The sequence below is a fragment of the Emydura macquarii genome, unplaced genomic scaffold (genome assembly GCF_026122565.2).
Source record: "Emydura macquarii macquarii isolate MOO-44397 ecotype Brisbane River unplaced genomic scaffold, CSIRO-AGI_Emac_v2 contig_1230, whole genome shotgun sequence".
NCBI lineage: Eukaryota > Metazoa > Chordata > Testudines > Chelidae > Emydura > Emydura macquarii.
The window spans coordinates 14,419,601-14,444,416 of NW_027131367.1; the positions used below are offsets into that span (position 1 = coordinate 14,419,601).

At 49.7% G+C, this 24,816-nt stretch overlaps 1 protein-coding gene across 1 annotated transcript in view; it reads right to left on the bottom strand.

Moving 5' to 3' along the window:
- Positions 1–3,083: 3,083 nt before the first annotated feature.
- Positions 3,084–24,816, bottom strand: part of UBE2O (ubiquitin conjugating enzyme E2 O) — an 84,428-nt gene continuing 62,695 nt past the window's right edge. The window contains 11 exon segments of the mRNA XM_067547606.1: positions 3,084–7,130; positions 8,660–8,717; positions 9,702–9,905; positions 10,523–10,659; positions 11,578–12,238; positions 14,886–14,975; positions 16,512–16,640; positions 18,509–18,621; positions 20,742–20,896; positions 24,279–24,585; positions 24,588–24,783. Coding sequence (XP_067403707.1) covers positions 6,361–7,130; positions 8,660–8,717; positions 9,702–9,905; positions 10,523–10,659; positions 11,578–12,238; positions 14,886–14,975; positions 16,512–16,640; positions 18,509–18,621; positions 20,742–20,896; positions 24,279–24,585; positions 24,588–24,783 — 2,820 coding nt within the window. The 3' untranslated portion in view covers positions 3,084–6,360.

A 24,816-nucleotide genomic window follows, 5' to 3' on the forward strand; every position in this document is an offset into this window, starting at 1 on the left:
TTTTTTCAGGCCTAGTACAAACTTGTAACATGAGCCCCCTGCCACACACACAGCCATGGGGGTTGCAGCCTGGGCCAGGCCTCCAGGGCCCAGTAAAGTGTACCCGTTCTCCTCCCTCCCCCCCCCCGCAGGGTTATCTGTACAGCTATGAAATCTAAACAGACAAGACTTTATGGGGGGAGCTGGCTGCATACACACTGAACATGCTCCAAGTCTGCCTCCTCCAGCCCGTGTGTACTGCTTACACCTCTTCAGTAGAATGACACCAGTTTTCCAGTAGCCACTAATCTCTGGTGGAAAGCAACAGTAATGAAACCAGATTTAGACTCTTCACCCATGACAGTGGATCAGTGCAGGCAGCAGGGGCTGGTCACAATTAGAAATGATGCACTTAGGACACCCACGCAGAGACAGAAAAGTCAAGTTGTTTGCTAGACTGTCATGAGCAAACGGAGCGGAGTTATTTTCAATCCAGCAAGGCAGGCAGCCACTAGGAACCATATGTCAAAGTGAGAGAGAGAATGGGTGTGTGAGAGATAGGAAGGGGGAAGAGAAGGTACCTTTCCCTGTGGTATTTGGCCAGGTGTACAAATGTACGCAGTGATACTCTAGTGACTAGTCTAAACTCTTTAACTGTGTCTAATTCCTTCTTCCCTTGTTGGGTGATTGGGCTGTCAGGAGAAATCATTAGCATATGCAGATGATCAGGTGGCCTGCATGTAGAAATGTCTCCCCCGTTCCCCTATGGCAGTCTCAGTTCTGAAAAGTTCTCTCGGGGAATTCCCCCACATAGACAGAGGCTTTTCCTGCATGTCCAGCTCCTGCAGCTGTGGAATTTTATCTTGTAAATCCACAAATGTTTCAGAAAGTTCCTGGATTCTCCAGCGCCTGCTCTGTCTGCAGGAGGATTTGCTTTGCAAGGGAGCCCTGCATAGACACCTGGCAGAGAAATCTGCAGGTTGCGTTTCAGCTCCTATGACCTTCAATTTTTGGCCCAGCTGGTTTGAGTCTGGTTTCATGGCATCCATCCTGTCCCCCAGGCCTACTAATCTAGCACTCCTCTTCTAGCTCACAGTCAATTTTCTGAAGTTTAGTAACCAACAAAGTTGGCAATTGCTGCTGTGTAAACTCCTCTCCCCTGGTAGGAAGTACTAGAGCATTCTGCAGGTGGAGGCAAAGCCACAGAGGCATATGGCCATCAGCATTGTCCCCCCCATTTAGCTGTGCTCATTAAAGGACAACTAGCTGTTTGCATAAAACTCGTTACCTGCAGCAGCTCCTGGGCTCAGAGCCGTGCGCTGTCAGACTGCGCAGCCGAAAGAAAGGGAGGCTCCAGTCCTATTGCATGCCTGCATTACCCACCCGCTCCCTGCAGGACAACTCGCCGCCCTTGAGTAGCCCCACCCCAGCAATGCCCTGCTGTCACCTTTCTAAGCAGAGAGAGCAGTCAGCTTCCCAACTCCCCGCAGAGCCTCCATCTACGCACCGGCACCGAGGGGGCAGGCCTGTGGGTGCGTGAGAGCATAACAGACCTGGTTCACTCAGGCAGGTAGGCCCCTGACTATAGCTGCCTGGGAACAGACCTGGCTACAGCAAGTGCCATTAAAACACAGCACCCCGGCTTCTGCCGTTACCTCCACAGCGTCCTATGCTCAATACGGTGCAAGCAATGAGTGCTGAGCAGTTCAGTGGTGCTCTCTGAATTCTCATGGCAGTCATTAAGGTTCATTTATTTCTGCTGTGGTTTCTCCTCATGTCCTTGACCCGTCCCCACTCCCTGTCCCTTTAAACCTTTTCTAACCACACCTGTTCAGTCATCATCCCTTAACGAAGGGTACTTTCCACACAGCACTGGATTAAGTCGGCCACCCTGCCGGAGCGGAATGCCTTATTCCCATTCTGCAGCATGGGGACAACAGAAGCCCAGAGAGATTCAGCGATTTGGGCCCAAAGTCTTAGAATCAACAGAAGAGGCAGGATTAGAACTCAGAACTTTCTAAATACCAGGCCTGAGCACCACCCACTAGCCCCTCGCAGCTCTGCCTGGTTGGTGGTGGGATCTAAGATTTCACTCCAATCCATTGGTTCGGAAAGTTTGAGTCATTCAGCCTCGATTCATCCCGCTATGCCCAAACATGACCACGGTCTCTAAACGCATATCCTCCCGTGGCTGCAGCGCCAAGCCGACCTTTCAGGCAGTAGGACAGAAGTAAGTTGATTGTCGGGGTCACGACAGGGCTGAAACAGCAGCACTGAAGGCAGAAACCTTTCCAAAGAGGTGCAAGCTTTCCCACAGCCTCACACTCCATGGACAGTGTGTCTCTGGCGCCTCTGATAAGGCCGTCAGCCCTGGTCGTTTAGCATGTGGGCACATGTCCACTAGCTGCTAGGCAAACCCACTCATTTCACACTGGTCAGCAAACAGCAGACGTGTTATCTTTCAGGTTAGTGCAAGTTTAAATTAGGTCTGCGTAAGCCACCTCCGAATGATACATACCGGTGTCTCAGACCCCATTACCAGTCACCTCATTCACTGTCTGACTAGCTGAACTTGTGTGAGGTTGTTGGATCCTGGTGTGACTAACACATTTGCTACTGGACAGAAAAGCTGCTCTTCCTGATTCTTGTATAAATGAAAAGCCGTCTCCAAAGCCTGTAGCCCTCAGCGGGCTTTCGATTGAACCACAGGCACACCAGTCAGCAACACAGCAGTTAACTATGCTTCCTTAGGGCCAGATTCTGCCCCCTTCCTCACTCTGGCTCCACTAGGGATAGCGAAACATAGCTCTTATGTAGCACTTCAGATCAGTAGATCTCCAAGCCCTGGAGAAACAGATACAAAGAACGGAAGTGACTTGCCCCAAGTCACCCAAGCAGGCCAGGGGGGAAGCCAGCAGAACCCACGTCTCCCGAGCCCCAGTCCCGAGCCCTGCTCACTATCTGTCGGGTCGATTTCAAGAGCAGCGTAAGTACCTCCTAGGTCTGAATAAAGGTGGCAGCCTCTTTAGCCCTGTTGCACGTGATGCACACAGATACCACACATGGAAGGAAAAGAAAAGAAAAAAAAAGCACAATCAGACCTATTCACAGAGGCAAAATTTAATGGCAAATCACCTTTCCTCCTTTATTACATCTTCATTAGCCGAACCAAAAAAAAAAAAATTTTGCAGGTAAAAAAAAAAAGTGAGTCACACAGCACTTTATACACATATGGTAAGCAACCCAGCATTCACATCTGCACGTGAACAACACACCTCTAAGCATGGCCTCAATCATAGTCAGTTCCATGGTTGGTTTTTAAATACTGTACAGAATCAAGGCTACAAACTGATTTTGTAATATTTCTGCCCCACCCCTCCCCAGCACTTAAAACAGTTACAGGCTGTTTTTATTTGTACATCACACAGTCCGGTAGCCAGATTTAAGGCTAACAATATGCATCATGCTTTGGCTTTTTGTGTGTTTTTTTTTTTTTTTTTTTTTTGTTTTTAAGGTTTTGCCTTTTTAAATTTTATTTGTTTTTAACCTTTAAATATTACATACGTACACCAAAAAAATTACATAGCTGCAGTGTGCTCAACAGCAATCTCATACCCGGAGCTTCACATTATCAAAAGCTTAGAAAACTTGTAAACCTCTGTGTGCGTCTCAGTTAGGGACAGACAGTTATGAAGAGCTACAAAAGCTCCAGCAATGCAGCCAGGAGACAGGAGAGCCCCTTCAGAAGGCCAATAAGCAAGAGCTTTCCCAGCTGGAAATTCCAGGAGCCTGTGAAAAGCTCTTGATTATGGTTAGAGAAACAGACTTTCTTGGGGGAGAGAATCATCTGGCATATAGTCAGGCTGGCTCTCAACGGCGCCTCTTCTCCCACCACCTTCCTCCAAGCAGATCAGCTCCTACAGCTGGCTTTTGCTGCAGCTACTCTTGTGCCCACCACCCTTCCAGGAGAAGAGAAACAGCTATATAGGAAGAGGGGTGAGCAACGCCAGAGCCCCCCAGTCATGTGGGGCAACATAGCAGATTCTGTTCCCTACTGTGTCTTTCTAATAAGCAGCTTGTCAACTCCTTCGCAGCGAGGAGACCGACGGTTGCATCTCCATAAGGAATGCAGTGACACAGCAAAGGAAATGAATCTCTAGGTTGTCGTCTGGCCGTCAGTCCAGTGAGTAAGGCGTCTAGCAATGTGTGGAATGACCCCTGCACCAAATCCTTCGCTCACCCCTGAATGATGGCAGCTAGCTTCCCACCCTTGCCCTTTTACACCGGAGTCAGTTTTCTTGCCCATGAAACAACGGCAGCTTCAACGAGAGCCACCAACTATTGCACCAACCCTCCCGTCCCAAGCCTAACACTCTACTCCAGGCCTGCGGCTCCCCTGGGCAATCGTTGCAATTCCTGGGGAGGGCTCTGTTGTGCTGAAGTGGAGACCAGAGATCCAGCCCCAGTGTAACACTTCTCCCGTGGTGCCATTCACCTCGTGTCCTGCGCCAGTCTGCAGTTCATTGGTGGGACCAGGATATGGCCCTTCTTCAAGTGGATAATGTGCACCAGAGGCACCAACCCCATCAAGGCTGCCGACAGCTCTTTCAAACGCCATGCGATTGACCGCTGACGCTCCCGCACTCGGTTTTGGAGTTAGCAGCCCGGCAGCCCCTGGCTTTGGCCGGGGTGACATTGGTGGGAGAGCTGGCGAGGAGGAATTTGTTCTGGTGTCCTGGGAGGAATTAGTCTCATTCCCCATCTTTACTGGCCAAGCTGAACGACGCGCATAGCTATCCCATCTGTGCGGAAGCCCAGCGTCGCTCGCGAGTTTCATCTGCTGGGAAGGACAGGCCTGGCCTCCTGTATGGCAGATAACTGGCATTTCTCATCTGCACTGGATGGGGGCTTATCCTCAGGCTCGACTCCTGACAAAAGCAGGGCTGGGGCTTGCTCTGGGGTCTCCAGCAATGCACGGAAAGCACTAAAAGCAAGCTGCAGAATAGGATGTCCCCAGATATTCACTGCTGCCATCACACTCCCTTCAAAGTGCTCAGGATCTGCCAGTGCAAACACCTCTCTGCTAAAGTGCGCAGATCCCACTAGCTACAGAGCAGCATGGTAGATGGGATTAAGGATGCACATCCAAGGTCTCCAGTGCTGCTGCCCTGCCTGCTCCAGGCGATCACAGGGAAGTGCGGGAGGGATGTGGGATGGGGAGTGGTTCACACAATGAAAGCTGTATTTGCTAAAGATACACAGTGACCCGTTTTCTACTGCGGCCCATGCTGTTGCTGTCAGACCCAAGTCCCACCATCTCCGGTGCAGTTCTACACTTGCTGATCTAGCCTCAGGAACTGCTGCAGCCCTGAGCAACGTATCAACAGCTGAGGTGGTGGAGAAGCAGATGCTGCACCAGGCTTAAATCCACACAGAAGCTGCTGGAGCAATGTCATCTACCCTAGATCCATCCTTGCTGCTGATCTATTGGACTTGAGCTGAAAGTGCTGGGGAACACCTGGCAGCAGGGCAGCCACTGCCAAAGGTTCGGTGCTGGTGGAAGAGCGCCAGCAGGGATCTGAATCGTGTAAGTTTCCGAAGTGCAGGCACGGTGGGGAGTGGAAATGTGTCTAGTCTTTTGGTGAATAATAAACCCAGAGATGCCTGAAATTCCTTCCCGAAGAGAGATCAGAGGGCTAGGACCACAGGGAAATCCCCCAGTATTGCCCAGGGCTGAGCAGTAGCCTGGACAGCACTTCATCTCTGCATCCCAAGTACCCCAACAAAGCAGTGGGTGAGCTGAGAATCTCTGAGTGACCAGCTATGGGAAGGCACCAACTAAAGCAAACCCACAGGGAGCAGAAGACTTTGATGCAAGCCTAGTCTAACGTCAAAGCATTCTCAAGCTGGAACAGACATCAGGGAAGCCGGAAGATGGTAGTGAAGGGAAATTGAAGGACTGGGCGGTCAAGGCCTTTCATCACCGGATACCACAGTAACCATACCTCTCGGACGTAATCCCAAACTGAACTCTAGTATCAGACACAGCACCCGGGGAGTGCGGGGAAGGGAAGGGAGGCCACTTTGCACAGAGAGGTGCCTGGGGTGAAAGAGCACGGAGGGTCCCAGCTGCAAGGCTGCTTTTGGGTCTGATGGAAGGGTCTCAACATTTCAGGTTCAAACTCTCATGAGGAATGGGAGAGGGTTGGGGGTAGTGAAGAGCCAGGAATGAGCTAGGAGGGCTACCACCTTCTTTAGAACAAACCAAGCCGAGGAAGAGAGCCGGGAACGAGCCACGCCACTTTAATGGGAACAGCACTTGCCAATTTCCTTTCCGCTTTCCCCTTCTCTTCTGCATCTGTCTGCCCCTAACCTGACGCTTCATTTGTCCTCCCTCCACTCAGGGATACTGGCCTCTACTAAGGCAGCCCGGTACTGCTGCAAGACACCACGGATGCTTTTAATGAACCCCTTGGAGAGGGGGAAGAGAGGAAACCCGATGTCAGGGTAGCCACTCTTCTCGGGGAGGAAACTCCTGTAGCTCTTTCTCCTTTTCTTTGGTTTCACACTAGGCTGCGAGGCAGAGTCCTGGGTGGCTTTACACTCGTCCGTTAGGTCTCTCGCTAGGGTGAGTCCTCTGGCGTGGCCCGTGCCCTCGGAGTCTGAATATTGATGGCCGTCGCTGGCAGTGAGTGTCAAGGCGCCGCATCCAGAGTCTTCCAGCTCCTCCTTCCCGTCTAGCGCCAAGTCAGAAAATTCAGCCGCCGCCGCCGCCCCCTGCTCCAAGGGGCTACTGTACTCGCCCTGCAATCGCATATTGTCCACGGGGCTCTCGGCCAGGGTGCCGCACACAGACAGGAGAGAGGAGGAATCTGCCCCGTTGGTGTGCTCGTGGCTCCGTTCCACCAGCTCGTTGGTCTCTAGCCAGGACTCTATCCGGTAGACCAGGCGCCAGCCGTTGCAGTGGAAGTGCTCGCGGATCTCGTGCTCAAAGACTTCCACAGGCCGGCGCAACATCTGCATCATTGACTGGACCACGCGGATCAAGGCCATCTCGTTGTAGCAGCGGCTGTTCTCATAGCCCTCCTGAAGGCCCCGGTCGCTGTCAAACCCTGCCTCGTTGTAATAGGGTTCATTCACTAGGATCAGGCCTGCCAGAAGAGAGGGAGAGCGGAGAGTTGAACAGAAACCTCACACTGGGCTGTGACCTACAGGAGGAGCTGCTGGGCTCTGCCTTTGCGGAAGGGGGCTTAGGTTCTACCTACCACTGCTCTCCCCACCACGAAGCTCTGTCCAGCTTGGCCTGCTGCCACCCTGAGGTACACAGCACAGCGATGGCAAGCAGGGGGCGCAGGGCAAGGTTTTGACTTCAATAATTAACTTCAGCCATGCTGGATGGGTAACATCTGGGAATATGGGCAGGTGCATCTCTGGGGGACCTGGCCTCTGACACTGCTTGGGACACTAGCGAGAATAGGTCTGGTGGTCTCCTGCCAGGGGGCGGCAGTCATTTTTCAGACTACAAGAACACACACAGTTAATAGCCTCCACTTGGGAGAAGCCCATGACTGGACTAGTAACAGGTCTAGATGCTGGTACAGCACAGGGTCAGGTACGAGGTGCACTGCAAGAACTCTGCAGGAGGCCCAGAACTGAAGCAAAGCAGGTGGGGAGCAAGGGGCACTGGAAGAGGGTGCGAATGGGGAAATATTTCACAGTCCTTGCCTATGCTGTGTTTAGCTTCATGCTTTTCAGGGCCAAACTCATGCAAAAAATGATGCCATAGAACCAAACCATTCCCTGAAGCAACGCCCAAAGCTGCTTTTACAACAGACTTTGCCTTCAGGTCAGGCTGGGCCATATTTACTTTCGTCCTTTTCCTTTCAAACCACCGTCTTTGGCGCAGCAGTGTTAACAGGAAATGCAGAAGCCAGCAAGTCACCCACACCAAGTTCTCTCTGGTTAACATTTTCGGCTTGCTGTATTGCATGGGTGTGGTGATGGCACCATCAACCAACATCACTAACTGCTTTCGTGCTACTGAAGGTGGGATCAGGACATTTCTCATATACCAATGGACCAAAGCACTCCCACGTCACATCCCTGAGCTTTTAGAAGACTGGCTTGCTAGAGAATTTCCAAGCCGGGTCTCTCGTGATCTGCTATCTTTGTCAGAGCCAGAAGGCGGCCTCCTCATGAAGTCAGTGCTGCAGGGCTCGGCACACCTATGCTTCCTTTCACAGAGCAGTTTAGGAACCGGCATAAACACAACCGATGCAGGTGAAAATAAGGCCCATACTGGCAGGGCTGGTGACTCACTGCCTATAAAGAGCAGAAGGGGCCGGGCTTCTCTTAGAGGAGTTTTTTTTTAGATGTCAGCAGCTGGCTGGAGGTGGCTGTGGTTCACCTTCCCAGCACAGGGTAACAGGCAAGAAGCGAGGGAGGGCTGCTCTTGCAGTGAGAGGAAAGGGGGAGGGAATGTTAAAGGGACAGACCGCAGCCAAGAACAGAGGGATGGGTAAAAGCTCACATCTGCTTTGAGATGGGAAAGTGCCCTCTTTCACACAGCCCAGCAAGGCAAGGGAATCTCATGCTGGCCCTGCCTCTCCGTGTCCCCTCTGGAGGGGGGACACTCCTCCAACCTCCCTCCACCTCCCACTGGCTCTGCAGCCGCGTTTACCTTGGATGGAGATGAGCACTTGGAGAAGGCTGGATTTGCTGGTCCACCTTTCTGTGCCCTGGAACACACACAGGAGTTACCTTGGGCAGCTTGTCATGAGCAACAGCTAATTCAGTTCAGTTCTTGTCAGCATTTATCATAGAAAACAAGGGAGGCGACAGCCTTCGGACTGCATTCAAACATTTGCAGCTGGGGCCCTGTCCCCCTCAGATCTGATTGTGCACACCTATTGGAAAGGTCTGGGGGTACAACCCAGGCTTCATGAAACGATGGGCCAACTGCACTGGCCTCAGGCTGGGTGTGGCATGGGCAAGCTTCCCCTAACCCGGCGGCTCGAACACCTCAATCCAGGTACGGAGTATCCGCCCTGCCGCTCCAGAACTGGGGGTCTCAGGCAGGGCCTGCACCAGTCATGCTGACTGGGGGGAGGTGGAGTATTTATTGTGGCACACAAACCTCCCCCCCCCGCCCCATGCATCCCACAAAAGTCATTGATCACTACTCAGAAATCTAGCTGTCCCAGAGCAAAGAGGGAGGGCTCATTAAACTCACTGTGTCCCCAGGTCCGTGCTATGCCTGTTTCCTGCATGACTTGATTGCTCACTGCAGCGTGGGCAAAACCCATGTTCAAGGCCAGGAAGAAGTAGCCTCAAAGGGTAGGAGAATGACCCCCTGTAAACACCATGATCCCCCACATGCACCCTCAGCTCATCAGCCCTGACGGGCCCGTGGCTAACAGTAGCCAGTCCACAGCTCATCTTCCAGGGATGAACGTGGGTTCTGAGATAAGGCTTTCAAAGCCTCTCTCAAACACCACACTCTGACTCGGTCTACTCCAGCCATCCTGTTCAAACCTAGACTGCCAGGCATGGTTCAAGCCCAATGCAGACAGGGCCACCACACAGCTTTTCCCCCCTCAGCTTCCCCAATTTTCTCTCTGAACTGGAAAGCCGTCAGACCTCTGGGGCTAGTGGGTGGTGGCAAACACTGCTGCCCCGTTTCACAGCCCCATGTTGCGCACAGGGACTGAGTGCAGCATTACCTTTCCTATCCAGGTGCCCAGAAGGCTGACGCAAACTTTGCCATTGTCATACAGGTTGGGGTTCAGTCTCCCACTGCACTGGGAGAGGTAGCGGAAGAGAGGGGGAACAGCTGGGTAGATGTTGGGCAGCTGGATATCAAACAAGAAGAGGCCGTCTTCGTACGGAGTGCGCGTGGGTCCTTTAATAAGTGCTGAGAAGAGATCCTAAGGAGAGAGATGAGGTAAGCACAAAGGGGCAAGGGTTCTAGAGGGAGCGTCGGTGCTGCCCTCCATCCCAGGAAACCCTGTTAACACGGCAGAGCTGAGTTCGGAAGGGGGGGGAAGAGATAAAAGAGGCTCTCATTTTCCCAACACTAACTGGGGACCTGGAAGAACTAGCTCAAGTCTTGCAGATCAACGACAGGTGCCAGCTTTGTGCTGTGGGCTTTCAGCCCTGAGAGACTCAACCTCCCCCACCACGCTTCACACTTCTCAAACAGGATTTCAAAGGGGTCTCCACTCCGTGACTGGGTATGCCCAGGCCTGCACGGCTCTCCACCCGCTCACCTGCCCACGCTTCCTGCTTAGTCTAATTCTGCAGCCCACATTCAGTTGGCAGAGTAATTCAAATGCCAGGTTCCCACCCATTAGTTGCGATTATTACCAGGACTCTTGGAAATGCAAATGGGAGCCAATTGACTTTAATTATAAACTTCAGTGAATTGTAGATGCCTTGACAGCTCAGAATAGGGGATTGAGCCTGGAACTCTCATTAGCCTTCACTATCAGGGTACGCCCAGTCACATGCTAACCCACAAACAGACTGGAGCACGTGGACTTGCCATTCTGTCTTCAAACGTCTTGACCATGATACCATCAGGCAGAGAAGTCGCCAGCAGTGCCATTTCTTTCCTCACTGTGCTGAAGAACTTCTTGGCTTCTGGTGGCTGGAACTCCAATTTCTTAAAGGCATGGGTATCTAAGCAGCGAGGGGAATTACAACACACCAGATTACAGAAAACCCTCCTCCAAAATCAAGCGTCTTTACAGGAGGTTTTTCCCTCCCAGTGATTGCACCCAGTATCACAGGGAGGAGAGAGAAGATTTGATCAGTGAAGCTGGCAAAACATGGCTGTATTGTCATTTGAAATCTCCAGCCAAGAGTTGGCAACAAAACTCTACAGCAACTACACTGGGACCACTTCTGTGCAAGAATTTACACCTCAGCTGCAGAGCTGTGTTAATAGCCTCTTTCTCCACAGCCACAGGCTCAAAGCAGAGGCTGGGTAAGTTTTCCCATCTGGTCTGACCAGGATGATCTGTTTGCCGGGTATCTTACACTGTGCTGGCACCAAAGAACCCGGCAGTCATTCTGGCAAAGGAATGTCTGTTTGAGCACCAAGAACCACTGCACTCAGAGAAGGCAGAATCGATACAAGAACATCAGCTGTCTCCGTTCTGCCTCTCACCCGCCACCCCCCCAAACCTTCCCCCACCCAAGAAAAGCTAGTTTAAAACTTGGCTGCAGCAAGGTTTTCGTGCTGGTAGGTTGTTGATCGCAATAGCCCTTAGCAAAGCTGGAGGCAAGGGATTCCTGCACTGCACACTACTGCAGCACTTCAACGCCAGAACTGCCTAACGGGGAAAGAAAGGGAACCTGCACCGCAAACGTGTCACGTGTGACAGCGCTCGGAGCACGAGACCCAGGGGCAGTTCCCAGACCTATCTGCAGAGCAGTCTGAAGCCTGTTTCATTGTCCCTTCCCAAGTGAGCGAAGCATTCCAGGAGGGGTAACTCCTCTCCGCTTCTCCTAGAAGCAGAGAGTTTATGAGAGGGGGAATGACTGCAGGGGCCTCAGTGGGGAAAGCCGTGGAAGACTACAAGTTCCCACACTCACCTGGGGCACATTCCAGCACGGAGAAGACCTCCCCCTTGGCACTTGTGAAGGTGACTCCAGGCTTGCCTCCACTCTGCTGGCAGAGCACTGGGGTCTCACTAGGCCACTCCGACCTCACGGGTGTCTGCGCCTCCGCTTTTTCTTCCTTCTTCTCCGTCTCCACCATAGCTTCCATCTTCTCCTCCTCCACGATGGCCACGTTATCCAGGGTCTTCTTCAGATTCTCCTGCAGCTTTTTGATGTCGTCCAGGAACTTCTTCTCTCGGGTGGGCTTTTCGGGCTCTACGGTTGGCGAAGTGGGAGAGCCCGTCAGCAGCTGTTCCACAGTCATGTTCTTCAGGCTCTCTAAGATCTTGATGGCCTCCTTCAGCTCCCGGAAGCTCCTGGGTGCTCCCTCTTTCCCAGCTTTCTCCGCAGTTAGATCAGCGACGGCCATAGCGACAGCACCCTGCACTTGTTCCTCTACTTTTTTCACCTCTTCCACTATGGGCTCCTCGGGCGCCAGCACTTCGATTTTTGGGTGGTCGTCTTCCATAAGGCCATTGTCCGTCTCCCAACTATCGCTCTCATCCTCCCACTCATCAGAGGATGCCCCGCTGGTGCTGCCATCTACAGAATCATAGTCCGACTCCTCGATCTCTGATTCTATGTTGTACAAGTGCTAATGGAATCAAAAAAGAACTGAAGTGGTTCAGGGCCAAAGTACATGTGGTTTAATTACTGTCATCTTAGATGGAGATAAATCAGTCTTCTACTGTTAAAAGAAAACTGGCAGCTAGAAACAGTGTTCCTACGAACATCATCATCATCATCTCCCCAAAACCAATTTTTAATTTACCTATGTAAGGTGGATTCTATTTGATCTGAGTCCTACACTTAGGAAGCTCCTGTGAGCTGAGTTTTGAATCAGCATTTTTCCCCCTGAAAGTAGGGTGTTTGGGAATAGCTGGGGCAGTTTTAAAAACAACACAGCAGTCCCAAGAACTGAGGCTTCAGTAGCAGACCAGAGAGAACATGCATGCTAGAACTGCAAGACGGAAGTCCCAGATTTCTGAACCCCACATACATTTTGTAGGTATTACCATGTGTTAGATTTGTATTTCTGTTTTTGCTTCTGACCCAGTTGCTGTGTGAATACAATAACCCAACTCGGCTGTGTCTGCATTCCATGCATCTACAGAAACAATGCCTGAACTAACTAGAATGCATGTGTCATTAACTTCTTGTGCGGCACATTGTAACTGTTTTCAGAGCTTTGCTATGAATAGTCTCCAACCACTGCACGTCACTGTCACTTTTTAAGGTGTAATTGGGATAAGGAAGCCTTACTAGAATTGCTGATCTGATTTTTGTAAACGTGCTCTCTCCCTAACCCTCTTTGCTATGTACGTCAGAGTCTTGCTTCCCCCCCCCCCCCCCATTCTTGCAGCTTTAACTTCCAGAGGACTTTTGTGTGCTGCATCTCTCAGACAGTCTCGCAAAGCAGGCATGAAAATTCACCAGCTCAGGTACAAATTCGACTCATCTGCTTCCCCTTTGCCATGATGGCTGATACTGAGAGTGGAGTGGGAGGAACAAAACCTAATGGATAACTCCAGAGCAAGAAGTCGTTTGTAAGGCTGCCTTGAAGAGAGGCCTGTATGATGGGACGTTTTAACCCTGAACTTCTGGAAGTTTGAGTGATACTGTATAAAACCTATACAGCTCATAAAAAGATGGTATGCAGATGTCTTGTACAAGACAGACACACACACACACAAATCGCCACCTGCATCAGCACCATTACATGCCAGTCACAGGCCACACAAAAAACAGATTGCCAACTGTGATTAGATACTGGGGCGATAGACCGAGGCTGCCAGACTTGCTGCCCTTGCGGCCCACCCACCCCAGATCTGAGTTGAAAGGCTACTTGGTTAGCCAGCTATGCCATCTTCATGTTTATTTTTAAATCCATTGACAGCGCCAAGCCAGCTAGTCTCCGAGTACACGCACAGAAACTAAAATTACAGTTTTATCAATAGATAGCTTAGGGTCTTGACATGCACCAAAGCCCTGTAATTACATGTTCAGACAGAATCCAAGGGAACGGAGTGACACAACTTGCTGCAGAGCCTCAGTGTGAGAGCAGCTCTTTGTGGAGCACACACCAGCCCTTTGATTCTGCCTGTCATCTAGTCACATGTGACAATAGAGGGAAGGGAGACAGCAGACTGCTTTGTAACATCCTATTCCATGTCCATAGTGCAGGCATTGACCATTCTACTGTAATTAATGCAGAGCTGCTTGGTTTAAAAAAAACCCTCTTGATCATCAACTGCTTTCCGCACACCAATGAGCTTCTGTAGCAAGAGAAGCAGTGGTGTTTCTATGCCGCTCTGATAGGGGATGGGACCTATCAAAAGGCAAATATTCTGTTTTCTTTAGAATGTCTCTCTTCACTAAAAAGAGCAAGGACAGGAGAGACAGGACGAAAACGTAAGCAAAGACAGGCATTAGAAGAGTTCAAAGAAGCTGGAAACAAAGACGTGGAAGACAAAGTAAGGGGGTTAATTAGGCAATGGATTAATGCATTAACTCTCTTGGGTTTTTTACAATGTGCTCACCTCTAACTGTTGCTCTGGGGAGAGATTTGGATTCAAGTTCTAGGTTAGGTCACGATTTAGTGGTTCTAGTCCAGACCCTGGGGGAACTTTCCACACATCAAGTACTACCATGTAATTTAGTGCAATAGCCCAGCAATGGTCTGGGGCTAGAATAGCAGGGGGTGTCAGGTCAGACTGGGGCATTAGCAAAACAAGGTGATGACCTTGGGCTAGAGTAGCAGGGGAGGCTGCAGGTTAGCACTGAGGGTCACTGGCAGATCTTCGTGTACAGAACTTTCTCACGCAGTAATCGCATGGAAGCCCCATGGCTGGATTACCGAGGTGCTACAGGTCAGGAAGGAGAGTCATTGGCACAGCTGTGTGCAGACAGTGGGGGTGGGAATCTGTCCATATAGTAAGAATCTAGACAACATCATCTTCTCAACACTCAGGAGCAGTGAAAAGAGGTCACCAAATTCAAAGTTAGTTTTCAAGAGATGGGAGATACCAACAAGACCAAGCAATTGTATGTCTAGGTTTACAGGAATGGGAAATCCCCCATCACATGGGGGTGAAGGTAAAAAGAAGTAGGAAACACAATCAGAGTCATTTATACAGGCTCCAGCTGTATCTTTGCATCTGTGATCCAAGAACAGTGTATGTTATTAAACCGAGTTACAGGAAGCACCGCAACCCGCCCCAGAGCCGCTAGGAGCGCCTTACCTGAGGCAGAATAATGGTCTTGGAGTTATCAGCCCAGACTACTTCCACTTTGCTGCTGACATCAACACGAGCCACCTGTCCTACCGAGGGCTACGGAAACAAGAGCAGCAAACAAAGTATCACACGCTCTTTCACGGACTTTTAAGTACAGAGAATAAAGGCTTTGAGAAATAGGTTCTCTCCAGGTAACTGAGGCATGTAAACATGGACCCAGTCCAAAGGCAAGCTTTTGTCTTGGGAACACAGTGAGAACATGGACTGGAGCAGCAGGAGCATGAAAGACTGCCTTGGACACTAGAAAGTCACCACCTACGGGAACTGTCAGCCATATTACAGGATTACTTCTGACCAACATCAACATTATAAAGCTCCAACCTTTGAGTACGGAAAGTATTTTTAATCGCCTACGACAGCTATCAATGGGCTCCCACTACAATTTTTTGAATTAGGGTGCCATCTAGTGGTAGTTTGAAGAATTTTGATAGAAAGATTTTGCGGTTTGTTTGCAGAGCCCAGCACTTCTATGACAGGGCAGAGAGCTAGGCCTGGATAGGAAGGAAGGGCATGTCTACACAGCCCATGGCAGCCAGCCTCCCAGCCCGGGTTGACAGAATCAGGCTAGAGGAACTTGCACTAGCACGCTAAAATCAGCTGCAGAGACAGTGCTTTGAAGTTGCAGCTCAGGCTAGCCCTCAGGCTGAAAGACCACACATGCTGCATTCGGCTTTTTAAATCCCCAGCTTCATGCACTCAGAATAAAAAGCTTCTTAAGCAGGAACAAAGCTTATACTGGCCAGGTGAGCAGCTGCAGGCGTGTGTTTCATGCTGTTGGAACTCAGACATACTACCACTACTTCGCCTATCAGAGAGTTGAGACCTCTTCCTACACTTCCACCCTGCGGATCTCAGTTAGCGTACGAGTCACATCTAACATGGCTAGACCTGCAGCCTTACGGAGGCCCACTATCAGTGACCAGCTTATATTCTTTCCAAAACGGAGGGAGAGCCCACTCAGAGAAGATCACCTGACTCAATCTAATTTAAATATGCAAATCAAGTTTATAACAAACAACAGCTTTATTTCCCAAAGCAAAACAAATGTCACTAGCTATAATATACATTGATCATCAATCCCCCCCCCTGTTTGGGGTCCCCCCTGGAATGTCCATTTTAGACGTTACACTGAAATCCCAATGTGGGATCCCCACAAAGATACTTGTTGGATTTAAATCAAATCAAGCCCATTTCATTTTACATTTTTGGTTCCAGTTGCTTTGACTTTCAGGGCAGGTTCTCACCCATGTTCCACCCTGGCAGAGAGGATTTCGGTGCTGCTTCTCTCAAGATCTGAGATTGTGTCTATTTAGGGCATCATGTTTGTTTCTTCAACCCAGTGTCCTTTGACTGTCGAGGGTGGATAAGTATCTTGTACCCATGGTCCCTTTCAGTCTAAACCAGGGGGCAGAAAATGCAGACAACATTGGAGGCTGGGATTTTCAAAGATTATGGGAGCTAGGTGCCCAAGTGGGACTTGGAGAATCTAACTCCCTTTGGTTCCTTTGAAAATCCCGGCTAGGATTCCGGCTGCAGATGGCTTTATGCAACACGAGCATGCCTGAGACTCACCTCATCTTCCTTGGCCAAGCCTCCTTCCTCAGCATTGCTGATGCGAATCACAATGTCCGTGGTGCGGAAGCGGAAGTCAGGGTGATCGGCGATGTCGTACACACTCACGTCCTCCTCCTCCCCGATTAGCTGGCGTTGCAGAGAACACGCGCGTGCACGTTAGCGCCAGAGTGCTGCACTGATTTCTGGAGTCTGCTTTTTACATTTAAAATGCTTCCTGCAACTGCAGTTTGGTTCCCAGCTCCCCTGGCCACTTGATATCTTGTGGCTAAGAGCTGCTAACCCTTCCCTTCTTTCATCCTGCTGCTGCTGTGCTCTGCTACTTGATCTTACATGGGTCAGCTTAGGAAAGGGACTAAATGAGAGTTCAACTCACATCCTGTCTTTTCACCCAGTTCATCCTCACCTTTTATCTTCGTTTCTATGCTGTATGGATCATGAGCCGGGGGAACACTTTCCCTCCCCTTTGAATAGCCGGCCTTCCCAAAAAGAGCTAAAGGGTGAGTTGAGCAGAGCCAGAAGAGACAGGATTTATTATGGATACAGGGTCTGTTACAGCCAAACAATCAAAGGTGGTAGGCGGGTTGGATAAAAGGCTCATCACTTAATAGGAAATAACATCCCCCTGCCAAAGCCTCTGGCTTGAGGAATTGGTATTAGATACAGGAATGCCTCTCTGGGGCAGTCTGAGGCTATGTCTACACTACAAATGACGTCAGCACAATTTATGTTGTTTAGGGGTGTGAATAATCCAACCCCGAGCGATATATAAATTACACTGATTTAAGCGCCCGTGTCGACAGGGCTAACACCTCTCAAGGAGGCAGGAGTTATTAAGCTGACGGGAGAGCTCTCTCCCGTCAGCTTAGAGCATCTTCGCCAGAAGCGTTACAGCAGCGCAGCTGCACCTCTGTAAATGATGGGGTGTAAACACAGCCTGAGATTTTGCTCTAGGCGTGAACTAGCTCTGGTCACTTATGCTGCAGCGCACTACCCCACAGGCGGGGAAAAGTGGAAAATGAGCCAGGAGTAGAGAAGCCATGGCAGCACTACTGCAACTTGCCCACGGCGTAGCAGGAGTCTGCAAGACGAAATCCTCCGAGAACCACGGACTTGGGTGGGGCAGGCGGATGTGGTCCGTAAGTGGGGATGAAGGGTCAAGAGGTCTCTCGTGGGGTTTGGGACAAGTAATGAGAGCTGGATGAGCACCGAGCTATGGGATTCTCTGCCAGCTAACAGAGTCACAAGAAGGCAGAGGCGCAATAGCAAAGCTTCAAGAAATCAACTGTCGTTGCTTGCTTCAGCACAAGCCTCTCTTCTGGCCAAAGGCTAGTGATGGCAAGCATGGGCAGGACAGAAATTCATGGGTAACTGAAAGGGGCGGGGGGGATGACGACGACAAAAAACAACCCAGCTGCTCCAGGATGGGGGTCTGCAAATCTCCGACCACCTGTCTGTTCTGCACTGTGCCACCCCTTGCAAAAACACAGGCTGTGTCTATGTCTACACGGCATGCTTTTTTTGGTGGTGTGTAGAGTATATACTTGGGTAGCCCCCCAGCACGGGTTCAAGTAGCAGCGTGGATGGTGAGGCCCAGCTTAGGTGAGTAGAGCAGAGACATGCGTGACGGGCGTGGGAATGTGCTGAGGATGTACTCTACGTGGCTCTCTACTCGCCTGGGCTGTGCTCTATGCTGCTATTTTTAGCCATATAGTGTCCCAGAGCCTTTCGCTGACAAGCATAGCTATACACCTGCAGCGTGGACGCAGCCTGCTTTTCACTGCTGCATGTAGCTACACGTACACTCTGCGCCACCGCAAGTGGTGTGCAGGGTAGACGTAGCCACTGAGAAACCCGTCACCTCCAGCAAGCCTACTGGCACCACTCGCCTACCTCCAAAGGGGACTTATTTCAGGGTGGAAGCATACAGAGTAACAGCCTTTGTGTACTTCACTCTCCACCGGCCCCCACCAGGAGGAGCGGGCTGCTTTGCCTACCTCAACATCGTCTCCGCTGGCCTTCAGCTTGAACCACTTCACCACACAGGTGCGGCCGACGTGGTCTCCTGACTGCACCACTCCGTACACAGCAGGGTCCTGGGAGGTCTGGGCTTTGGTTCAGGGCAGGAGGGAGGAAAATATCCAAGTGAAAAGCTGGACCCACGGCAGCCGTTCTCATCGCTTTAGGCTGATCAATGAGCTTTACTTTATCTTGCAGCAGCACTAGGGGAAGTCACCTCTGGCTTCACTGCTATTTGCCAACTGTCAAATGCTCAAGCCATCCTTCAATGCTGTGCAATGCCAGGATGAAAGCAACTGAGCTGGGGTGTTTTGAGGAAGTCAGGAAAGAGCCTGTCTTTAAAGGTCAGTCGAGCCAGGGATTTTTGTTTTTGGTGGGGATGGGTGAAGTGATACAGGGATGAGCACACTTGTCTGTGGGGACTTTCAGTGCCTGATCAGTGCAGGTTGCTATGGCCACTTCGCCTCAGCGCTCTGCTCTCTGCACTGGCCCCTCACGGTCTGTAGAACCCGATTCAAGTGTTGGTACGGAGGGGCAAAGAGGGCTGCCTGGGATGGGCCCTAGCTACAGGACACCTCTTCGTGATCTCCCACAATGGCTACATTCCACTGGAGCAGTGAAAGTGCCGGTCAATAAGTGGAGACTTGCGTGCAGGGAACGCCATTTCACAGAAGCTGCACTTCGATTGTGTCTGCCCTCAGCATCTTCCACGTAAAACCGACTGGCAATACAACTCCCCAGCGGGCTTCACGGAGTTTGAGTCTTCTCTTTCCAGGCTATAGAGAGCTTTGCATGCAATAGATTGTGGGGTTTTTTGGGGCAGGGAAGAGGGGAAGGAGGAGGCAGGAATTCCTAGAAATGTGTCAGACGAGACTAGATGCTGGGCCTGACAATTTATTAGAAATTAATGAGATCCAGACGCTCACTTTCCCTGTGCAACTTTGGAAGGCTCAGCCTCCATCTCTTGCTTTCACAAGCAACGCCGAGCCCGCAAGGCCCCAGCGCCTGCCAGCCCGAGGACTGAGCTCCCCGTTAAGCGTGAGCACTGAGAGAAGTGAACGCAACACTCAGCTCTGACTTAGCTTTCCAACTATACATAACCCCTGAAAACAATCCCCCTTCCCCCCAAACGAAAGCCCTTCAATTAGACCAATTTACTCCTACCTGGGGGGGAGAGGGCAAAGATGATGAGATTATTTTTAAAAAACCCTGAGGGTGATCTGCCACACTGTGCTCATCGCGGTCTGAAGGATCTAGATTAGAGGGCAGCTTTGATCTGCTGCAAGGGAAGAGGGAGGTGCATGCAGCATCTTAAAGCCAGGCCGAGTGCCATTCATCCTTCACATTCACGAGCACTGAACTCCTGCGCAGAGGTGTGTTTGCTAGAATAGTTACTTAGTTCCTAAGTCTCGTGAAAGCCAGAAGCAAGACAATCACATACTTCTGGCGTGGTTCGATTGGTTTGTTTCTTTTGCGGGGGTGTGTGTGTGTGTGTGGGGAGGGGGGTGGGGGGGGGGGGAAGGAGAAGAGGCCATTTTTAATCACAGAAAACTCTTTAGATTAAATATAGCCGTGTGAGCATCTTGTGGGGAAGGCCATTCAGGTGAAGTGAAACTGTGTGCGATTCATTCCTTCCATCACTCTGACAGGAGAGGCTGGTTGTGTGCTAAAAGCAGGCTGGCAAACCATGAATTTGTTCAGTCACCTGAACCATATTTAAGTGCCTGTTTTACTACACATTTGCACTTAAATAGAGGGGGTACAATAGCAGATTTTTTTATTAGAAAACAAAAAGCCAAGGGACTGTATTGGAGTGGGAAGGATGATCTCATAGCAAAAGTACAGGCTGGGGAGTCCGGAGATTTGGGTTCTATTCCCACCTCTATCACTGACTCAGTATGTAACCTTGGGCAAGTCACTTAAGCTCGGTGCCTCAGCCTCTCCATCTGTACAACAAGGACACTACTCTACCCATCTCCCAAAGGGGTTGTGAGGCTAGACTCAATATCTGAAAAGCACTTTGAGAGCAGATTGCAGTTATCGGATTTTTTGGGGTAAAGTGTTATTGATTTTAACTGCTCAGGCACTTGCAACACACTATGCACATTTTAAAAATCCAAAACTAAAATAGATAATTGCAAAGCATTCTTATTATTTGTTACAAAAATGATCCTTTGCCTTTTCTCCCAGAGCATATTTTTCATCTGATACCTCTTTTGTCCACCACAAAGTCCCCAGGGCAAAACTCATTGTTGTCCAGATGATGGACCGGAAACAACTCATTGGAGCGAATGTTGGTCTCCACCGTGCCGTCCTGCCACATCACATCAGCCGAAGTCATCGTGGTCACCACTTCTACAGCAACTCTGAGCATAAAAGACAGCACATGAATGAAGAAGCTGCCCATGGAGAGCAGAAGAGAATAAAGCAGACCCCCTCTGCCAATGGACTTTACCCATTTTGGGGGCTGTCCCCAATACCAGGAGCCAAAGCTAAATACACAGAGCAACAGTAGGAAAATCTGGGCTGCCTAGCACTCAACGTTCAAATGGGTACCCATGGTTCACACCTGGCATCAGGTAAATCAACAGATTGGGCCTTAAGGTCAGTAACCAATACAAGACTGAATGGGTTCATATATGGGACAGGTTTTCAGTCACCACAGATCTGAAATGATAATGTTTTTCCTTTGTAAGTCTGTATTTCGGGAACTCTTTTCCATTTCAGGAAGGCAATGCCCATTCCTTTCCTTCCCGTGGGAGCAAATGTACAGGGATATTAGAGCACATGAAGCTGCACCTGGCTCTGGCTGGAAGAGGGGTGAGATGGGGGAAAATTAGGGAAAAATCTTAGGTTTCAAAGGCTTGAAGTGCCTGAGCACTGCTGAAAGTGCAGAGAAATCTTTGAAGGTGGGACATAATGGGGATGAAAAGAAAGAATAAAGCTGCATATTATATCTCAGCCCTTTGGGACAGATTTGACACTGCCTGTTCCTTTGAAGAGCAGAAGGGTGTTCAGTTTAAAGACGACAAAAACTTTACCTCCAGGCCATTCCCACATACAATCACCTCGACTGCACAAAGCTAAACTCCAAGCCTAGAACAACTTTGATTTTGACATGAGAGTCTCACCTTCCTGCCTGTCCCCTCTCCTTTTTAAATGCCACAGTCACACATACACTCCCCCCCAACCAACCCAGAAGCATTTGCTATAGTGCACATGGGTGCACTTACTGCCATACAAAAAACCACTGATTTGGGTCAGGTTAGCAGAATTTATGGAGCAAAGGTTCCCGAAAGGTGCCAAGCTATCTTTGCTAGGAGCTATACTCAAATCTTTAATAAAAAATTATATTAAGGGCCAAACTACTGGATGTTTAATATTCCCTAACAGAATCCTTTGTTGAAGAAGAATTAAGAATGAAAGCAAGTTTCAATAGGATCCAGTGAACATCCCCAGAATTTACACTTCACAAAAATTCTATAGCTTACCCCCCCACAAACATTAGTGAGAGCCTGGAAATGAACAGCTATGGGATCCAGCCAAGTCCTCGTCGCCCTCGAATCATTCACTCAATCACCCTTATTAACTCTGCCCCCGTTTTGTTCTGTAATGGCAATAGGATGTTGGATGTATACGTTTAAGGATATTAGGTTTATTCATCCTTAACTTACAAAATCTCTTGCAAACAATATAGAAAGATGGGCAGTTTCCCAGTTCCTCCTTGCTTCTGGATCCTGTGGGTGGGCAACCACCACTTCTTCCCCTTGAGGGACGCAGTACAGCATCTCTTTATATTCCAACAAACTCGTAGTTACCGCAGTCATGCTTCCCACAGGGCAGGGTACACAATCACATGCTATTTTTCTGATACATCTTCACAGCTTTCAAACACCTCTCCGTAGCAAAGCCAACGAAGTGGGGAGATTGTAGCCCAAGCCATTTGGAAGCTTTAATGGGCAAATAAAAAATACTCTTTTTTAGAGAGTAAACAGGAGAACTTCTCAGAAAAATTCCACCATGGGAGGAGGTATGGCATGTGACATTTCAGGGGACTTTTTTTTTTTTTTTTTTTTTATAAGGAAGATGGAGGATCAGGTGCTGAAAAAAGGTTTATAATGAAAAGCCAGCCTTAACCTCTTTCAATGAATCAATGTTTGAAATGAAAGGAGGTGACAATGGATTCCCTAATTAAAAGAACTTACCTGTGCTTCAGCGGCTGTCCAGATGAAGCCATATCCATTTAACAAACTAAGCTAAAGTTGCATGCTGTATTGCTTTAATGCAGAGAGGCACCCATGTGGCTGATGCATCAGATCTGGTACTTCCAGCTGCATCAAGCCCATTCAACATGCAAGTCCCCTTTACTTCGCTCTTTCCAACAGCACTTCAGTCATTGTGCCTACAAAGTCTCATCAATTTTCTGTCTGGTTATTCAAGCAATAGTGAGACATGCAGGGCATTTCAGGATGATTGATGACCAGCTGCCATATAACCCTTAAGTGCCATCTGGGGTTTCACGCTCGTAAAAAGTAACTTTTTATACTCTCCTTGCAGCAATGTTATGTCTTCGAAAAGCCCCAAGGACTATGCTCTGTTTTTTTCTTCCTATGGAGCCATCTGTCCACAGTGTAAGTAAAAAACAGGTCCCTGTCCATTTCCTTCTTCACGTCAGCTGTAACCAGCTATCAAAGCTGCCCACCGGGGACCCCCTTCAACTGCACTAGAAGTTTTACAAGATAGAAGCTCCGTGTGAGGGAAATGGAGGTTACACACTTATTGATGCTGCTTCCAGGAAACCCTGCTCCTTTCTGGTGCCTCCCTTTCATCTTTCCCACTTTAATACTGCTCCCGTGAGCTCCAACGCCTTTGAACCCCTCTCCCAGGTTTTGGGGAAGTATTCCAGAAAGATAATATTCCACTTACACAGAAGCAAATCGAGATAATCGAATGAACAGTGACTGAAATACACTGTTTCCCACAATACTCCTATGCTACCGGATCACCCACATCGTCCCAGCTCATTTACTCCTTTCTGAGAGGATGCTCATCTAAGTATCTACACTTACTGCCAAACACGGGTGTTTGAAGCATGGGGTATCTAGCTCCCTGGATGCTGACAGACAGTGCTCTCAAGCTGCATTTTTTTTAGTTTTTTATATGAATTTGGTGCTGGTGAAAGACGCCTATCCAACAGTCCTGCAACTAGAGGACAGGAACAGTATGGGACGTGACAATGCAGACCCCTCCACTGGCCCTGACGATGTACCTCGGTGCTGACCTGGAGGGATCATTTAAGGGTGAATGGTCAGAGTTCAGTCTCCATCACCATTGATCCTTGGCCTCTCTGCTGAACTGCCAACCAGGGCATCAGCTAATGTTGTATTTAGACGAAGTTCTTTGGAACCGTATCACCTCTTCCCCTCTGTACGTACAGAACCGGGCGCCATGGGGGTCTGAGCTTAGTAGGGGCCTGTAGCATGACTGGAATCCAACAGTATTGATTGATGTGAAGTGGTCACCTTTCCATCGGGAGGCGGATGGAGACCAAATGCATTTCACAAAAGGCACCGGACAGCCATCAGAAGGCAACAATTGTTAGTTATTACCGAGCCGTGCTCTCATGCGACATGCAAAAGTGCACTCAGCCGGAGCTCCACGCTTCCCTGAACTTGTGTTGGCATTTGAGAACTCAGAGAAGGGAAGCTTTAGCAAGGTGATTGGCTGGGAATAGAAATCTGAACCTACCTGTCTCCTGGTTTAAACTCCCTGGAGATCTTAGTCTTCTTCTTCTTGTGCTTCCGCTTCAAGTTTTTGATAGAGAGGGGAATGCTCTTCTTGCGCCCTATGCCGCTGCCACTCTGGGAAGAGGCAGTGGAGCTAGCAGAAGAGGTCACGGAACTGGTGTCATCCGTGTCATCGGCTGCCTCATCATCAGCATCTTGTTCCATTGATTGGAGCCTGTAGTCAGATGACCCATCATCTTTCAGCAGGAAGGGGGGCTGCTGCTGTCGCCCTGCTGCTTTGCAGGAAGCCTCCTTCCCCATTTCTTCCGCTGCTCCTCCTTTATCTCCCCCACGTTTAGTGTGCCATTGGCAGAGTCCTCTAGTTCACATTTTGATCTGGTTTTAAGCTCTTCCGATTTTTGGTCAGCAGCTGCAGTAGACTCTCCATCGGGCGGTTCGCCGGTACCTTGAGAATCTGGGGTGCACGACATGATCTTCACTATTTGCTTTTTCAGCAATCTCCTCACCTATAGAGAGCAATGGTGGGCAGTAAATAAATG